The 14995-nt window shown below is 47.4% G+C and overlaps 1 protein-coding gene across 5 annotated transcripts in view; it reads left to right on the forward strand.

The window, feature by feature from the left end:
- The window catches only part of LOC128273982 (collagen alpha chain CG42342), an 85593-nt gene extending 71120 nt beyond the window's left edge, over positions 1-14473 (forward strand). For 4 of the 5 annotated variants that reach the window (XM_053012057.1, XM_053012058.1, XM_053012060.1 and 1 more), the window contains 6 exons: positions 1972-2319; positions 2390-2599; positions 2664-2726; positions 12053-12133; positions 13075-13275; positions 13342-14473. In XM_053012057.1, coding sequence (XP_052868017.1) covers positions 1972-2319; positions 2390-2599; positions 2664-2726; positions 12053-12133; positions 13075-13275; positions 13342-13500 — 1062 coding nt within the window. In that variant the 3' untranslated portion in view covers positions 13501-14473. Of the gene's footprint in view, positions 1-1971; positions 2320-2386; positions 2600-2663; positions 2727-12052; positions 12134-13074; positions 13276-13341 lie in introns of all 5 variants that reach the window. The other variant, XM_053012059.1, reaches the window with a different exon arrangement.
- Positions 14474-14995: the final 522 nt, after the last annotated feature.

Raw genomic sequence — 14995 nt, forward strand, 5'->3', positions numbered from 1 at the left:
CATGCTCGGTCCCGCGGAAAACGGCGCCGGCGACACGAATTGTCAGCGACGGTGTCGCGCGTTTTGTTGGAAAGTTATTTTCGCCCCACCCGATTGCAGTTCCGCACAGCTGCCGCCGTCTTCACAGAACCGGGTCCGCGGGTGCGTGTCCGGGGCTAATGCGAGATTTTGGTAGCACCTCCGAGTGTGGCCACAGTGTGTGCCAAACCGAGAGCAATGCTTCGGCGCAATATCCTTGTGTTTTCTTTGTGCGATAATGTTTCCAATCACTTGCCAAACCGTCACACCGGCCGTGGCCCATGTAGATTTTCTCTCGGTCGTATCCAAAGTACCGTTTTGGACCGAAGGAATGATAAATGATCTTTTCCAAGATGCGATAAATTGTACGTCCCGCGTCGAGATACGTATGCGTTTGTGAAACGACTTGTGCGTTTCTAATAATGTGACATCCTTCATGGTGGGTTCCATTTTTGGTCCATCTGTGCGTTTGATTAACTTACTCACTTTGTACACCCAGGTCTAGAACTCGAAAATCGGACTTTTTCAAAGAAATCACATGTTTATTGCATTGAAATGAAAAACTCTGCTTTATTCAAAGTATGTGCCATCGCTAGATAGATATTTCTCGAATCTCCCTGCTAAATCGTGGATCTGGTCGTTTTTTGATCAATGCGTGGTTCAAATTGATCATTCGTTGCCAGTAGCGATCTGAATTAACAGTTTCACCAGATTTTAGGAGCTTGTGATACACCACACCTTTCTGGTCCCATCAGAAAGCCCTTTTTGGGAGTAATCCAACACTCTTTGCTTGTTAAGTCGAAATTGCTATTTTCACATTTTTTTAAACCGCATAAAGCACTGCCATCTTCCAAAACCAAGCTTCGGCAAGCATTTCATGCGATTCTGTAGCAGTTTTCTTCATCATGTAGCAGGAAAACAATGATCCCCGCGAAATGTGATTTTCAGGCACAAAAGTTGTCTAACCTCTTCAAAGAAACGTTGTAAACTAAATTTATTTATTTTTCAACCTAAAATCATTTACTTTGTTTCAAAACAAGGTAATGTTGCCAAAAAAGCATAATTAGAAAGACCAACTTGTCAACTGTTTCTGTCAGAGGCATCTTTTTATCGGTTCAATTTTCGAGTCGTTACCAGATATTTGGTTGTTACATTTTTATATATAAAACTTATGAATTCATGTCCTATGTATCTTTGTTCTTTGTAGCTGTTCAGTTTCGCATTGTAATATTGTTTACTTAACCAATTTCGTTTATAAGCTTTGTTTGTTGTGTTTTGTTCCCAAACCCGTTTGTTGATGCACTTTTTTGTTGCAATTTATTGCACACCCATTTTCTTTGCCTTGGCTGGTGTAAAACAGAAGAACAATCTTGGCTGACGTGAAAGGCTTTATTTTATGACACATTGTCCGGCGGATAAAAATATTCAATTAGCATGTTTAACAGGAGCATCAAATCCCCGCGCTTGGGACAGTCGCGTAATCCCCGAGGCCGATCGTTTCCAGGGAGCAAATAAAATACCGCGGAGATGCGCCGAAGTTGACATACGGAACGGATTGGCGCGGTCCACAGATGGTGGTGGGCGATGGAATTAATTTTACATTTTCTGTCAACGATTTGCTTATATTTATCTGCACCATGCACCGTAGATGTGGATTGTTAAAAGGCTTTAAACGTAGATTTCTTTCTTCGTGTGCCACATTGTGGCGTAGGTAGCTTTTGCTGTTTTTGGTGTGGCTTTCCGTTCCTCATAATTTACAACTCCCAAAGTAGAGTAGTGGCGTGTGGTGTGTGAAGCGCTTTTTTCTCTTAGCTCTCAACCGTTGCTGACCACGCCAACGGTTGCAATTTGTGAAACGAAGCTCTCACTTATTCCGAATCTGGTTTCGATCGTGCGCTTCTGTGTAGTCATCGTTTCGGTTTCGTCTTATTTTGCCCACACTGCACTCTGCAGGGTCCCGGAAAGGACGACGATTACGATGAGGCCACGCTGCTACAGTTCCGCGGTCCGGTCGGACCGGCCGGACCACCGGGACCGCCTGGGCGCGACGGAACCAACGGCCATAAGGGTGATTCGGGAGAGGTCGGTGCACCGGGCTCGCTGGGCCCGCGCGGTCTCGACGGAATGCCCGGTGAACCGGGCATCGAGGGTCCTCCAGGTCTTCCCGGCTATCAAGGACCGCCGGGCGAGAAGGGTGACCCGGGAGACATTGGCCCACCGGGGCTGATGGGGCCACCGGGTCTACCGGGCCCACCGGGCTACCCAGGTGTGAAGGGGGACAAAGGAGACCGAGGTGACGGTGTAAGTATTGGGATGGCTTGTGCTGGACGACGACTCCCTTCTTGAGCGGCGCTTCGATGCTTCCCAGAAGTTCCGGAAAATGCGCCGACGACAGGACCACGGCCAGGAGGGTATGGCCGACGAACCGTACCGCGACATGGTGTACGGACCGCCGGGACCGCCCGGTCCACCGGGACCTCTCGGACACACCGGTCCGCAGGGTCCACGCGGTTACGACGGCAAGAAGGGCGAGCGTGGAGAAAAGGGACAGAAGGGCGAATACGGACCCATGGGTTTACCGGTAAGCGTGGCGCGCATCCTAGTTCCCGATCCGACATCCTTCACCGCCGTACATTTCCTTCCAGGGTCCGATGGGCATCAGGGGCGATTCTGGACCAGTCGGCCCGAGCGGCAAACCAGGCCACCCGGTAAGTGCCCAATCTGTGCTTCACCTTCGATCGCTGTTAGCTAAATTGCAATTAATTAACCTAGAAGCTCCTAACCTAACAGAGGCCGCTCCTTGCAGTGGTCGGCACTAACACTCGGTTTTTTATCTTGCTCCCTGCCCATCTTCAACACCCGCGGTTCCCGATTCCTGATCCCACATCCCACATCTCTGGTTTTCCACAGGTCTGGGAGTATTAATCTCGGCTTCTCTAACGCGCTGCGCACACCTTAACAGCGGAACAAACGGTTTACGGCTGGCCCCTGTCTAGGAAGTAGGTTTGGTTTGATCCCCACTCACTCATCTATCCCACGACCGATCACGTCGGTGGTCCTCCGTCCCCCTAATCGCCCAGCGCCCAGCAGGTTGTCCCGGAGATGGGAATGGATTTGATTGACTAATTTAATTTGAAGTATCAGAGCGCGTGGTCCGTTGGCTTCGTGCCCTAGTTAGTGACGAGATAAGGCCATAAGTGTTTCGTGTAGAGTTTTAGTTCACCTCAACGCTCCAGTCACCAGCGCGGACGACGGCTGAGAATCCGCGGTCGAAGAGAAGAGAAAGTAATTGTAGTATTTTTTATAAATGTTTACATAAAATTATGGCACACGCGACGGGTGGCCACCCTTAGGTAGAGTAACGGAGACGGTGTTGCGATGGTCGTAACGTGTGTCAATCGCACCAACGGTCCTTTGGTTTCTTTCCCATTGTGTGTGTCCATATTGTGGTTGTTGCCAGTGCCAGTTGTTGATAGTGTTTTCTATATGGCGGCCGCGGTGAGTTCGGTGTATGCTTCCTTCCGCGCGTGTTTGTGAATATACAATACCGATAGCATCCCCCCGGGATTATGAGCCCCCGCTGAGCCATCACCCGCCAAATATCCGTTGATTGCTCGTCTTCTCACGCATCGAGATCCCTCCATTAGGATAGGCAGTTGGAAACTGAGAGAAAGTATATGAAACCTCCACAGCACAGCACACACACACACACACACACACAGACAACCGATACAAAGATCGCCAAACATACCAGCAACGAAAAGCGGAACTTATAACATACATATCTTCTTCCGGCTCCTGAACGAGAGCCAACCAGTAACACTTAAACCACTTAAAGCGCGCCACTTAATACTAGTAGCCCCTAGGCTCTATCTCTACTTTTCAACTCTCTTATACTTAGCTTACGAATGCTCTAACCTATCGACAACAAAAACCCCGAAAGTCCCCCGTATCACCGTGCTATACTACTGCATCGTCTCCTCTGTGCGGCCCCAGATCCGTGTACCTTTCGCACTCTGTCACCCTGTCACTCCCCCGGACAGCCTAGCGAATGATCCGGGCGTTCCGGTGCATTCCTTCTTCGGTGTGCTGAGTCGAGTGTGCCGAGGCGTTGTTGAATATTACATTTATAAGGGTCCGATGTACGGAGAGCGAGCCGTAGGGAGAGTAGACAAAAAACGGCGGCGCCCAAAACCGATGTTACCGATTCGAGGTTTATGTTTTTGTCGGCCCCATTTGGCGGATAGCTCCCGATGGCCTGAAACGAGAGCGCAAAAGGAAGGAAACGTCAATAGCACTGGAAGAAACTGGTAGAAATTCATTAGCTAGGATCAAATTGAAAAAAGAAGCCGAAGTAACGGAGAGAAAAAAAAACCCGGAGGTCGTCGAAGGGCGAAGCAACGTCGAGAAAGTGGATCACTCAACCCGCGCACAGACAGCCCGGCCAAAGATCACGGGCGCTCGATGACAGTTACGTGAGTGACGGAGAAAAAATGCCGAACTCCTGCGTCCGTCCTGCAAACCGTCAGTCAATCAATCGGCGGCTGTCGGCGACTCCAACAGTGTGTGACATTCGGACATTCCGTTTAAAGCCCTCCGGTTGCACGGGGCAGGATCCGTGCCGTCCGTGCCACATAAATTCCACGAGCACCTGTTGTGAAGTACCGACTTCCCGACCGGGTGAACCTGCACGATTCGGCTATCGATTTAACGTTTGATTTTCGGGGTCTTCCATCATCCGGAGTCGTTCGGAACAGCAGCTGCCCTGCGCTGAGCTCGATGCGGCACATGTGTTACAGAAATGTTATTATCGATGGTACTTGGTGGCGTCGTTTGGGAACCGGCAGCAGTAGAGCGCCCCCCGGACGGACGCAAAACAAAGTCCGGAGGAGGTCCGTGTACCACTTCCGGGCGAGGAGCATCCCGAGGACGATGTGGCGCACCCGAGAGAGGGTTGCAGGTGCACAACGGTTCGGCGAACCCATGGCGAATGCATAAGCCTCACCCAAAATCCTTCCGCCAGCCACAGGACCTCCGAGCGGTCCCGGAATTCGAGCATGCTGATTAAAGTTTAAAGAGTTCCCCGTCGTTCCACAGCTTCTTCGATGCGCCCGTTGAAATCCACCGACAGCAGACATCGAGCTTCTCGGTGCTCGTTATTGGAAAAAAAACAGCAACCACAACTGGCGAGCGAACGAAGAAGCTCTTCGTCGGCGAAGACGTCGTCGTGTTGGTCAGAGATTTCATTGAGTTTCCAGTCGGGCTGATCCCGACATCCGGAGGATACTCTGCCGGGTCGGGCCGGAGATGATGGTGGACCGTTGGAAGCCCGCGGAGGATCCGATATCGGGTCGGTGGCGCACTGACCAGATAAAGTCGGCTGCCGCAGATGTCGGCAGCAGCCAGTTCGCCCGCTGTCGAAAGCTAATAAATATTTGAATCCACGTTTGGGGCGAAACGCGAACCGTTTGGCGCAGCAAGTAGCGGACGAGGACGTGGTTCAATATTTAATGCGGCTGCAGCCGCATTTGACGGAATGGCCCGGCGAGGGCTTTCCGGTGAGCGCTCTCCCGATGTGGAACCCTGCTGTGTAGAAAATGTATAATGAGACGTGGCTAGGGAAAGGCAAATACCCGTACGCCAGAGTCGCACCGATCTGCAGTGTGTTATCATCATAAATTTGGTTCCGGTATCAACGACGATATCGATCGGCTTACAACGCCCGGTCCCAAGGAGGGGCCGGTCGAATTTTCGCCCCTGTCGGCCGCTGGTCGAGGTGGCTAATGATTTTTCGTGATCGAGTTTCGCCGCTTCGGTTCGATTCGGCTGAACGGCGCTGGCAAACATATGTCGGCCATAATTGGCTTCGACCTCGGTCAGTCGTAAATAATTGGCTGCCGGTGCCGATGCGTGCCGGACACCCGCGATGGCCGGATTTGAAGCTTCCGGCCCGCATCCCGGTGGCCGGGACGCCTGGGTTCGCTTGTTACGCCAATGGCCAATTTTTGAATCGATTGGCCATAAAAGTCGACCAGCGCTGGGTGCTGTGGCCGGGGACGATACGATGCCGACCGGAGCGGAATAAATCCGATTTTGGTCAATAGATGGCGAATGAATTGAACCGATAGCAATCGGCAGATGGAATGGCGGCGAAAAAGTCCGGCGTGTCCGGCAGAACCACACGATGCCCCATAATGTACCGCTCCACCAGTGGACAGTGGGTCAGTGGTTCCTAGTATCTGAGGCGGCCACTGAAGCAGGCGAATGGGGAGCAGAATCCGGAGCTGAGGCTCCTTCGGGTAGCTCGACGATCAACGCCAGGGTGGAATTGTATAAAATAGTAATTAAGCTTGTGTGTGGACATAACCGGTGTATGGAACCGAGCACGGAATTCAGTGTGACCGAATGACCGCCGGAATTCACCCGCGAAGCCCAATCCAATCCGATTGCGTAACGTGCCGTGCCCAACACTGGGGAAGTAATTTAGACCCACAAATCACTAAACTACGCGGTAACTACGTTGAGGCGTTCTGTTTTGACCAGATAAAGACTTCAATCTAGAACAGGAGAGCAAACGGTCCCTTTGTCGAAACAGCTACACAGAAAACGAGTGGAAAAAGGAAACTTTTTTTATATTATACAACTGTATGTACATAGCGGCCACAATGCCATAAAGACGAAAGCAAACATCCAAACGCGATTCGCGAGCAAAATCCATTGAAAAGCAAACGAAAACAATTTCGATTTCGAACAGAGTGCAGAAGTTATCAAAACAAAAGAGAAAGGATCACAATGACACGTGGTCCGGTTGACTCAATTTGATGCCAAAACGAAAACCCAAAACAAAAACTAACGGTCAAAGAAACGGGCCGAAAATGCGAAGACGGGAAGAAACGAAGCAAAATTATCATTATAAAGTAAGTGAATTACCAAACAATAAAAAGGAAACTGGATAATAGAGTTGAGGCAAGAGAAACAAAAAGCTCAATAACAGCCTACAGCTGCATGGTGGTAACGTGTTCGTGTTCATTATTTTTGTGCAACGGAGAGAGTGCATTTTTGAGAAAAAATGATACTTTTGTTTTGTGGAACGACAGCATAAAAGCGGAATGTGAACGCAGTTGCACCACCATTTCAAACCAACTATGCTTTTGCACCGAAAGCATTGTTCTTCTTTAAGTCGCATCGATATCGCATGACACGGAATGAGATCTCCATCATTCAAATAAAACTATCCATTTTTGTAGAGATTTGTATTATTAATTTGTTCACTAACTTCCTTCCCCTTAGCTTTGTATTGTCTGTATTGCAAAATTTAAAATTATTTGCTAGACTCTTACCATCTCATAGATGTGTTTAAACATTGTTCAAATCATACGCCTACGTATCGAATTTCATTTTCAAACCTAAAAGAAATTTCATGGATTTATCATTAATTTTAGTCTCCATCATATTGTTCGTGCACAATCAAATGCAGATGAAATTTAATACATTATCATCGTCTATATTTAGATATTTAGAAAACAATTCCACAATCGCTCCTCTCCCGGCATGCAGTGTGTTGCATATCATTTTAAGAATTGAATCAAATCCCGGATCGAATTTCGTACAAACTATTACATTAATGTACTACTCATATCGTTATGCTTTGATTTTTTTCCAGGAGAAGTAAATCTAAATCTCTCTAAATTTAAAACGAATCACGATCGATAGGAAACAATGTTTCTCGGTCGCCCGTACCCCGAATTCAATCGCCGGCAATACGGGACAAATTAAATATTTTATCTGATTTTACGGTGCCTGAGCTGAAAGGATTCCAATCCCCAAACGAGAGAGGGCCGCACAATATTCAAATGTAATTCCCGTCACTTTCTCGCTCTCAAACCGCCTTGCGCCTGCCACTCGGAAATCCGGCCCCCTCCAGGGCTCATAAACGCCTGTTGATGCGATACTTTTTGCCATCTCCGCAGCACTTGAGACTTGCAATCAATTGCAAAAGATCAATTGAAAATCAAATTAAATTTACTTTCTTCGTGCCTAGGGCGAGGGTGGCAGCACGGAGCACGAGACTTGTCACCCGCCGGCTCATCCTTCGAGCCGGCCGCAGAACCGCAAAACGGCTTCGATTGCGTTTTCCGATTGCTTCTCGGAAGATCCGTCGCACGATCCCCGCTCAAACACTTGAGATAATGCCATGGAACCGAAACGCTTTGGCACCGTGTAATAAAATGCGATGGTGAAAATGGCTTTTTCCTTCCACTAACTTTACATAGTTTTCAATCTCGAACACACACACACACACAGCTTTTTTGCATCTGCTGTACTTTGTCCTTCGCTTTATCCGAAGAACGCCTTTCACCGGAAGGAAATGCATCAATATCAATTTACCGTATTTTTCAATGTATAACGCGCACCCGTGTATAACGCGCACCCATATTTTAAGAGAAAAAATTTGGAAAAAAAGTTTTTTATTGTACATTTTTCAGATATGTGATATCCAACAAATACCCAATGATAATAATGTATTACGCTAAATAATCTAAAAAAAATCTATATTATTCTATAAATATTCTAAAGTAGACTAAAGATAAAATGCGTATACATTGCAAAAGACATACTACAGGGTGTTTCTTTAACGATACATGATTTCATTTGGTTATAAAGCAAAAACGGCTGAATATTTTTTATTGGTTGAACATTGATTTGAAAGGTTTATTCCTTCCATTTGATCAGAAAAGAACAATTTTGGTACAATGTTTACCACGATTGACAGATGTTTACCACGGAATACGACCATAAAAATGTACCTAAAAGGGCACATTTGTAAGTTTAGAGGAGACAAAATTTTTACTACCCTTGTATAACGCGCACCCAGATTTTAGAGCTAAAAAACTTGGGAAAAAGGTGCGCGTTATACATTGAAAAATACGGTACTTTATTTGCGCACTGAAAGTCTCGGTGCAAAATCCGATTCGCACAGTCAACAGAGTCTCAGGCAGGGCCCGAGAGAAAACCCCGGGTTTAATGTTTGTTCTCTAGCATCTGAATCCATTTTTAGGTGTGTTTCTGATCATCGAACCGAGCGTTTTGCTGATGCCAAACATAAGTTTTCAATCATGAGTTAAACTATGCGATGGAACATTATACTTAACATAATAAAGGGAAATATATTGTTTTAGCGTTTGCTCGGAAATTGAATTCGAATTCTCATCAACTAATAATAATTTCATTAGTTCTTACTATTAGTATTTGTATTATTTTGCTGTTATGCTTTATTGCTAATACTTTTTGAAAAATAGTTTAGACACTTTTCAATTGAAACAAGTTTCTTTTCTCCCATCACGCATCTTGCTACGAAGCTAAACGTGACTATGTGTACATTATGTCTAAATCTATCCACCGCCGTAAATGGAACGTACACTTTCGGAATAACTGAAGATATTAATGAATTGAAACCATCCCAACAACCAGAAATAGCTTTAGTGGTCCCTAAACAATTTTTAATTTAATTGGATAAGCGAAGCGATTGTAAGATACAAAGAAGTTTTTTTTAATTTTTTATCCACATCGTATCAGCTTAGGGAGCACTTTTGAGTGCCACACGATACCCGAATGGGTTTAATCCAAATTAATTGCAATTTAAAATAACTTAACAATGCTTAACACATCGAATGATCCTCCTTTTATCAGCTTACGTTACATTTTCCGGCTGTAAGTACCCTTGAAGATTACCTTTTCGGAGAACCTCCCGAAACCCTCCCGAATCCTATTTGGCAGGGAGGTTCTTGTAGCATCCGAAAAAACGACATCCTTAAGAGTCACCCACGGCTGCTTTACCTTTTCTCTATTTGCTTTACGCCCATCAACAACACACTTTTCATCGTCCGACGCCCCCAGCGGCGCATTGAATTTTCGTTCGTAAAGCCCGAGGCTGAACCGCTGTATAAAAACAGGAAGGATGCCGTCAAGGAGTGCTTTATTAAAACCATTTAAACCATCACCGAAACACACACACGCGCTTTGGCTGCCAACAACAAAAATAAAAATGAAATAATATGGTTGATTACGGTGGCCCGCCAATAATCAGCGACGGTATTAAAGCTGCATGAAGGACGAAAGTTCTGGCTCCCGGCCCAACGCAGAGGGGCTTTGATGCTGATTGTTGCAACAATGGGCACAAAATAGTTGCTGGCAACGTTGCGCAGTGGTGGGGCAGAGTGCAAATGTCCCCACTAATCCAACAATAAGTTTACAGGAGGGACGAACCGAAACCGCACCACTTCCAAGGGACACCTCGACAGGGCGGCAGCGACGGCGAAGGGCTCCGATTCGTTTGTATCGCTCGTCGAACGCGCTTCCGGGCGTGTTTAATTATAATGGCAGCACCAAGGACCTGTGGCATCCTGCCGCATCCCGAACCCTTGGCGAGTCCCGTCTCTCTCTCGTTTGGGAAGCGGCACCCATCGGCTCGGCCGGTTTCAATCGACTTCATTTCACTAATTTCCACGGCCCAACCGACGCTGCGGAGGCACCGGGCTTTTTGCTAACTCATTTAATTGAAATTATATAATTAATGAAATGAAATGGAATTTTAAAGCGCACGCGGCGGTCGCTCGCAATGCCGAAGGAGTGAGCAACCGAGAGATAGAGAGATAGAGAGAGAGAGAGAGAGAGAGAGAAAGAGAGAGAGAGGCAGAAGGAGCACACAAATGTTGCCAGTACCGTCGCCCCGGTCACACACCGCAAGCCACTTCCGACCGGAATACGCGTCCTGCCGCCCGACTGAACATTCGGTTCGATTTTCGGTTCGGAAACGGTCCCAAAATTCCGGTTCCGGTTTGCTCGTGCGATCCGCTTACGGTGTACGTGTGGCAACACACTGACCGGCAGGAAAAAGTGCCCACGACTTTTGCCGCGTCGGAATTCGCGCGAATTCCGCCAGCCAACGTTTGGTTGAACAATTTAACGCGAGTTTCAGCTTTGCCAGCAGAGCACTGAATTTGTAATGTGCGCCGCTTTGCTCTACTTGCTGTTTTAATGGGGGCCAATGGGGCATCCTAAATTTGGCAGGCGTTAGTTTGCTTGGTATAAAAATTTAACGGAAAATTCTTAAGCTTCAGCTAAAAACAGAATGTTTAAGGACCAGTTTTGTGAGCCTGATAAGAACTTTCCACTTGTGACAGGATCTGCCCTTTCTTATGCTCGCGGCTTTAACAGTAAAATTTCTGATTGAAACAAGAAGTCTCTGCCTCGTAGACGATTGAGTTTTCAGTCGCATCGAGCGCCTAGTAATTACAACCAAAAACCATTAAGGTTGGGAAAATATTTGAGCAAGTTCGGCCACCAAACAGGGAGTCCACAAAAGTGGACACTCTTTTCTGCCGGTCCGTGTGTTGCTTCCTACCTTCGGACTCGGTGACCAATTTCACCAACAGCACCTACCTTTCTGTTGCATTTACCACTGCCGTGCGGTCCGGAGAAAACATCGCGGGTCCCGGAAAGCAAACGAACCGGAAAGTTGTTGTAATTAAGGATGTAAACTTTTTTCGTGTTATGGCGAGTACCGTTGGAGGTACCCTTAAGTACCACGTCATTGGCGGAGTTTTCTCATCCATCGCATCCACATTCCATCGAACATGTACAACTATTCGAACCCGTGGCTCGTTCACCTAGTTTCTTTCGCCCTTTAAATCATGGTCCATGGAAAGGTGAAACAGAAACTTCTTATTTACGCACGCAAGTTGGCCGATTCATTGTATTCTCTTTCATACCATCTTGAATAAATATCAGTTCATTAGATTGTTTTAAACATTTCGACTAACACTAACCTAATCAACCATGTCGTTTGGGATAACGTTAAACTAAACTTGGTAGAGAATAGTATCTAAGGACGAAACCACTGACGAATCCTGACGAATGCTTGCGCGCGGAATCGGTTTCCGGTGACTAACTCGTTGTTGCTCCGACGCTAAGAACAGTTTTTAATTTTCTTATTTAATTTCGTGTGATATCCGCAACGTTTCTTTCTTTGAAGGGACCACCCGGGCTGGACGGAATGAAGGGAGCCCAGGGCGAAACCGGCATCAAGGGTGAACGAGGCGATCCGGGGCTGCCCGTAAATATGCTCACATGTCTCAGCCACGTTTGCAACGAGCGGAAGCCATTCGACTAGCCACACATGACAACCACCGCCCATTACCATAGCGGCCCTACCCTCCGGTCCGGCCCAGACTGCAATATTTTAATACTCCTTCGCCACTCGGGCGGGACGCATGTTCCGCGCATCATCCACAACAACAAAGTGCATTGTTGGGCCAGCATGCAAAGCACTCATAATCCCTTCGCTCATTAATCCTCAAAAGTGCACCGGCCCAGACCGAGCTCCGTTTGCTGATTGTGAAATGTGCATGCCCCCGCCACCTTCGCATCCTTCGCTCCGCTGTGACCGATTTTTGTAGGATGAAATCGAACCTTCAGCCGGCGGAGACCTCGAGCATGACGCAGAATTGTACGACGCGTTTTTGTATTCCTTATTTCTTTCCGCAACATCATTTTATGGCCCTCCTGGCGGGCGCACAGTAATACGCTTTGAGAAACAGGATATTAAATTGTAATGCTGCTCGTTCGGCCCCTCTGCCTGGGCCGCCAAGTGAATGTTACATACTGTCGCGAGTTTTCACGACTGTTGCGTGCGTGTTATTTGCGAGCTGGAAAGCAGCATCCGCGCGGGCGAGGGTCCTTGTACTTTGTCTCATGCGCGCTCATTAAAAAGTTTTGTAAATAAACTCACAAACACACACACAGAGGAAGAAGCTCCGACGGGGGGAAGAAAGCAACAATCGAAAGCATCCATCCATCCATCAGGTTGTGCTCCAAGCATCCGGTTCGTCGTTGTCCTTGTTTGCCATTTATTGCGTGTACTTGCCACATGTCCGAAGGCTCTGATTTCGCGTCCATTTTCGCTTCCGCTTCGTTCGCATCCGCCGCCATAACGTCTGAAGCCATTTCTAGCCGACTTTCGCGCGGGCTGTGCCTTTCTATACCACCCTCCTCCAGGGCACCGACGGTATTCCGGGTCAGGAAGGACCTCGCGGCGAGAAAGGTGGCAAAGGAGATCCGGGACCGATCGGTAAGCGGGGCCGCAAAGGGGACCGAGGTGACAAGGGAGACCAGGGCGTGCCCGGACTGGACGCTCCGTGTCCACTCGGCATGGATGGGCTGCCGCTACCGGGATGTGGATGGCGCGCTCCGAAAGTGGTAAGCTGATTTTCACCTTTCGCTGCGCGCTTTACTCAAATCTCACCCTTCTCACACACGCCACAGTACCAGGAACCGATTCTGGTGTCGCCACCGCACAAAGACTACCTGCCGGATGTGACGGGGACGGAGAATGAGAGCGAATACGTCGAGGAGGAGGACGACGGGGCACCGGAAACCGAGGACTACGAGGAGGAGTACGCGGAAAATGAGAACGGAAACTGAAGTCGTCCGCCTGTCCCCGGGACTCCGACTCCGGCCTTTCCGACAAAAACAGGTCCGCCAAAAGCCGAAAAGCTTCACCAACGTCCTTAGTCACGGTGGCGTTAAAGTGCATCGCACTCATCGCATTTTGTCGGTCAATCCTTTCGACAGGTTGCTATTGTTTGGTTTGGTGTTGTCCGTTTTGGTCCGTTCGCATCCTTTTCCGTCCGCCATGGCGGCTGCGGATACGTGCCCGAACCTGTAACGCTATTATTTGCTTTGCGTTGATTAATTTATTTCCACTGGTGACCCCACGGGGTCCTCGCGCTACGTATGACACATTCAAATGAGAGCTCTGGAGCTTGTCATTTGAATTGCAATCGCCGGAGCGCCAGAAAGCGACAAGGCGAGAACCGGCGAAAATTAAATAAATTGCCAATCACACACACACACACGCGCGAACGGCGCTGTGGCACGCACGCAATGATAGATGTAAATTAACGTAAGCTACAAAATCCGTATCAGATTTTTAATGTCGTTGCATAATTTATGTGCCATTCTGCCAGGCGGATGGTTTTGATTCATTGTAGTTCCGGATGCCATTCCTTTTGGCCAGTGCAGCAAAGCGCAACGATTATGCCGTATCCTTATCGGTTGACATCATCGACACGCTCAGTAATTAATAGTACCGGAAAAGTATTCGATAGTGAGGACTTGCGCTAGTTGAGAATGGCCGCTGGCAGGGAATCGTTTAGCATTAATTTTAATTATGGATGAGTGACGTTAGCAATATGCCCTTTTGTAGACATAAAACTTTTTTTTTCTCCCCCGAAACCATCTTGTTGGCTCAATTTCACACCTAATGCCACCAACGGCCAGTACCATTTGTTTACACAGCACTGAACCGTGGGCCGCATTGTTCGACGTCGATAAATATTTGCATTTCAGAAACATACGTTTTCGGTGGCAACCATTTATGGATAGTGCAGTATTTTTACACATGTTATTACTTCCATCTGACTGATCCTTTCTCTCGCGTGCGCGGACATTCTTTCCGTTCGGGTCGTGCGAGAGTATCTGTTTCACCTGACAAACCCCCATTTTGTAAGTGTAAACGAGTGACAAATAAAATCATTATCAATTACTATAAACAATTAACAATGTCTGTTTCATAGATTATTTCGCGATACCGATATTACAAACCGAGAGACCCAATACCGAGTATGTATGTAAGGGAAATATAAAAGGAATTACTAAATATAGAGCAGAAAAAACCTTTCTAGCTTCCATAGTTTGTAATCAACGTGTTTCAGAACCTGCTTTTTGCAGCATTTATGTGCTCAATGTTACGCTCAATGTTCCCCTCCCTCAACCATTGTCAACGGATCATTGTTCTCCCTTGCTTAAAGCGACTGTTGCAAAATGATAATAACAGACATTTGATATTGGTTTCAGACCACTATTATTCCGGCATTTTATTCAACATAATAATGTTCGATTAGCACGAAAATTCTAA

This window comes from Anopheles cruzii, chromosome 3 (assembly GCF_943734635.1).
Source record: "Anopheles cruzii chromosome 3, idAnoCruzAS_RS32_06, whole genome shotgun sequence".
Taxonomy (NCBI): Eukaryota; Metazoa; Arthropoda; class Insecta; order Diptera; family Culicidae; genus Anopheles; species Anopheles cruzii.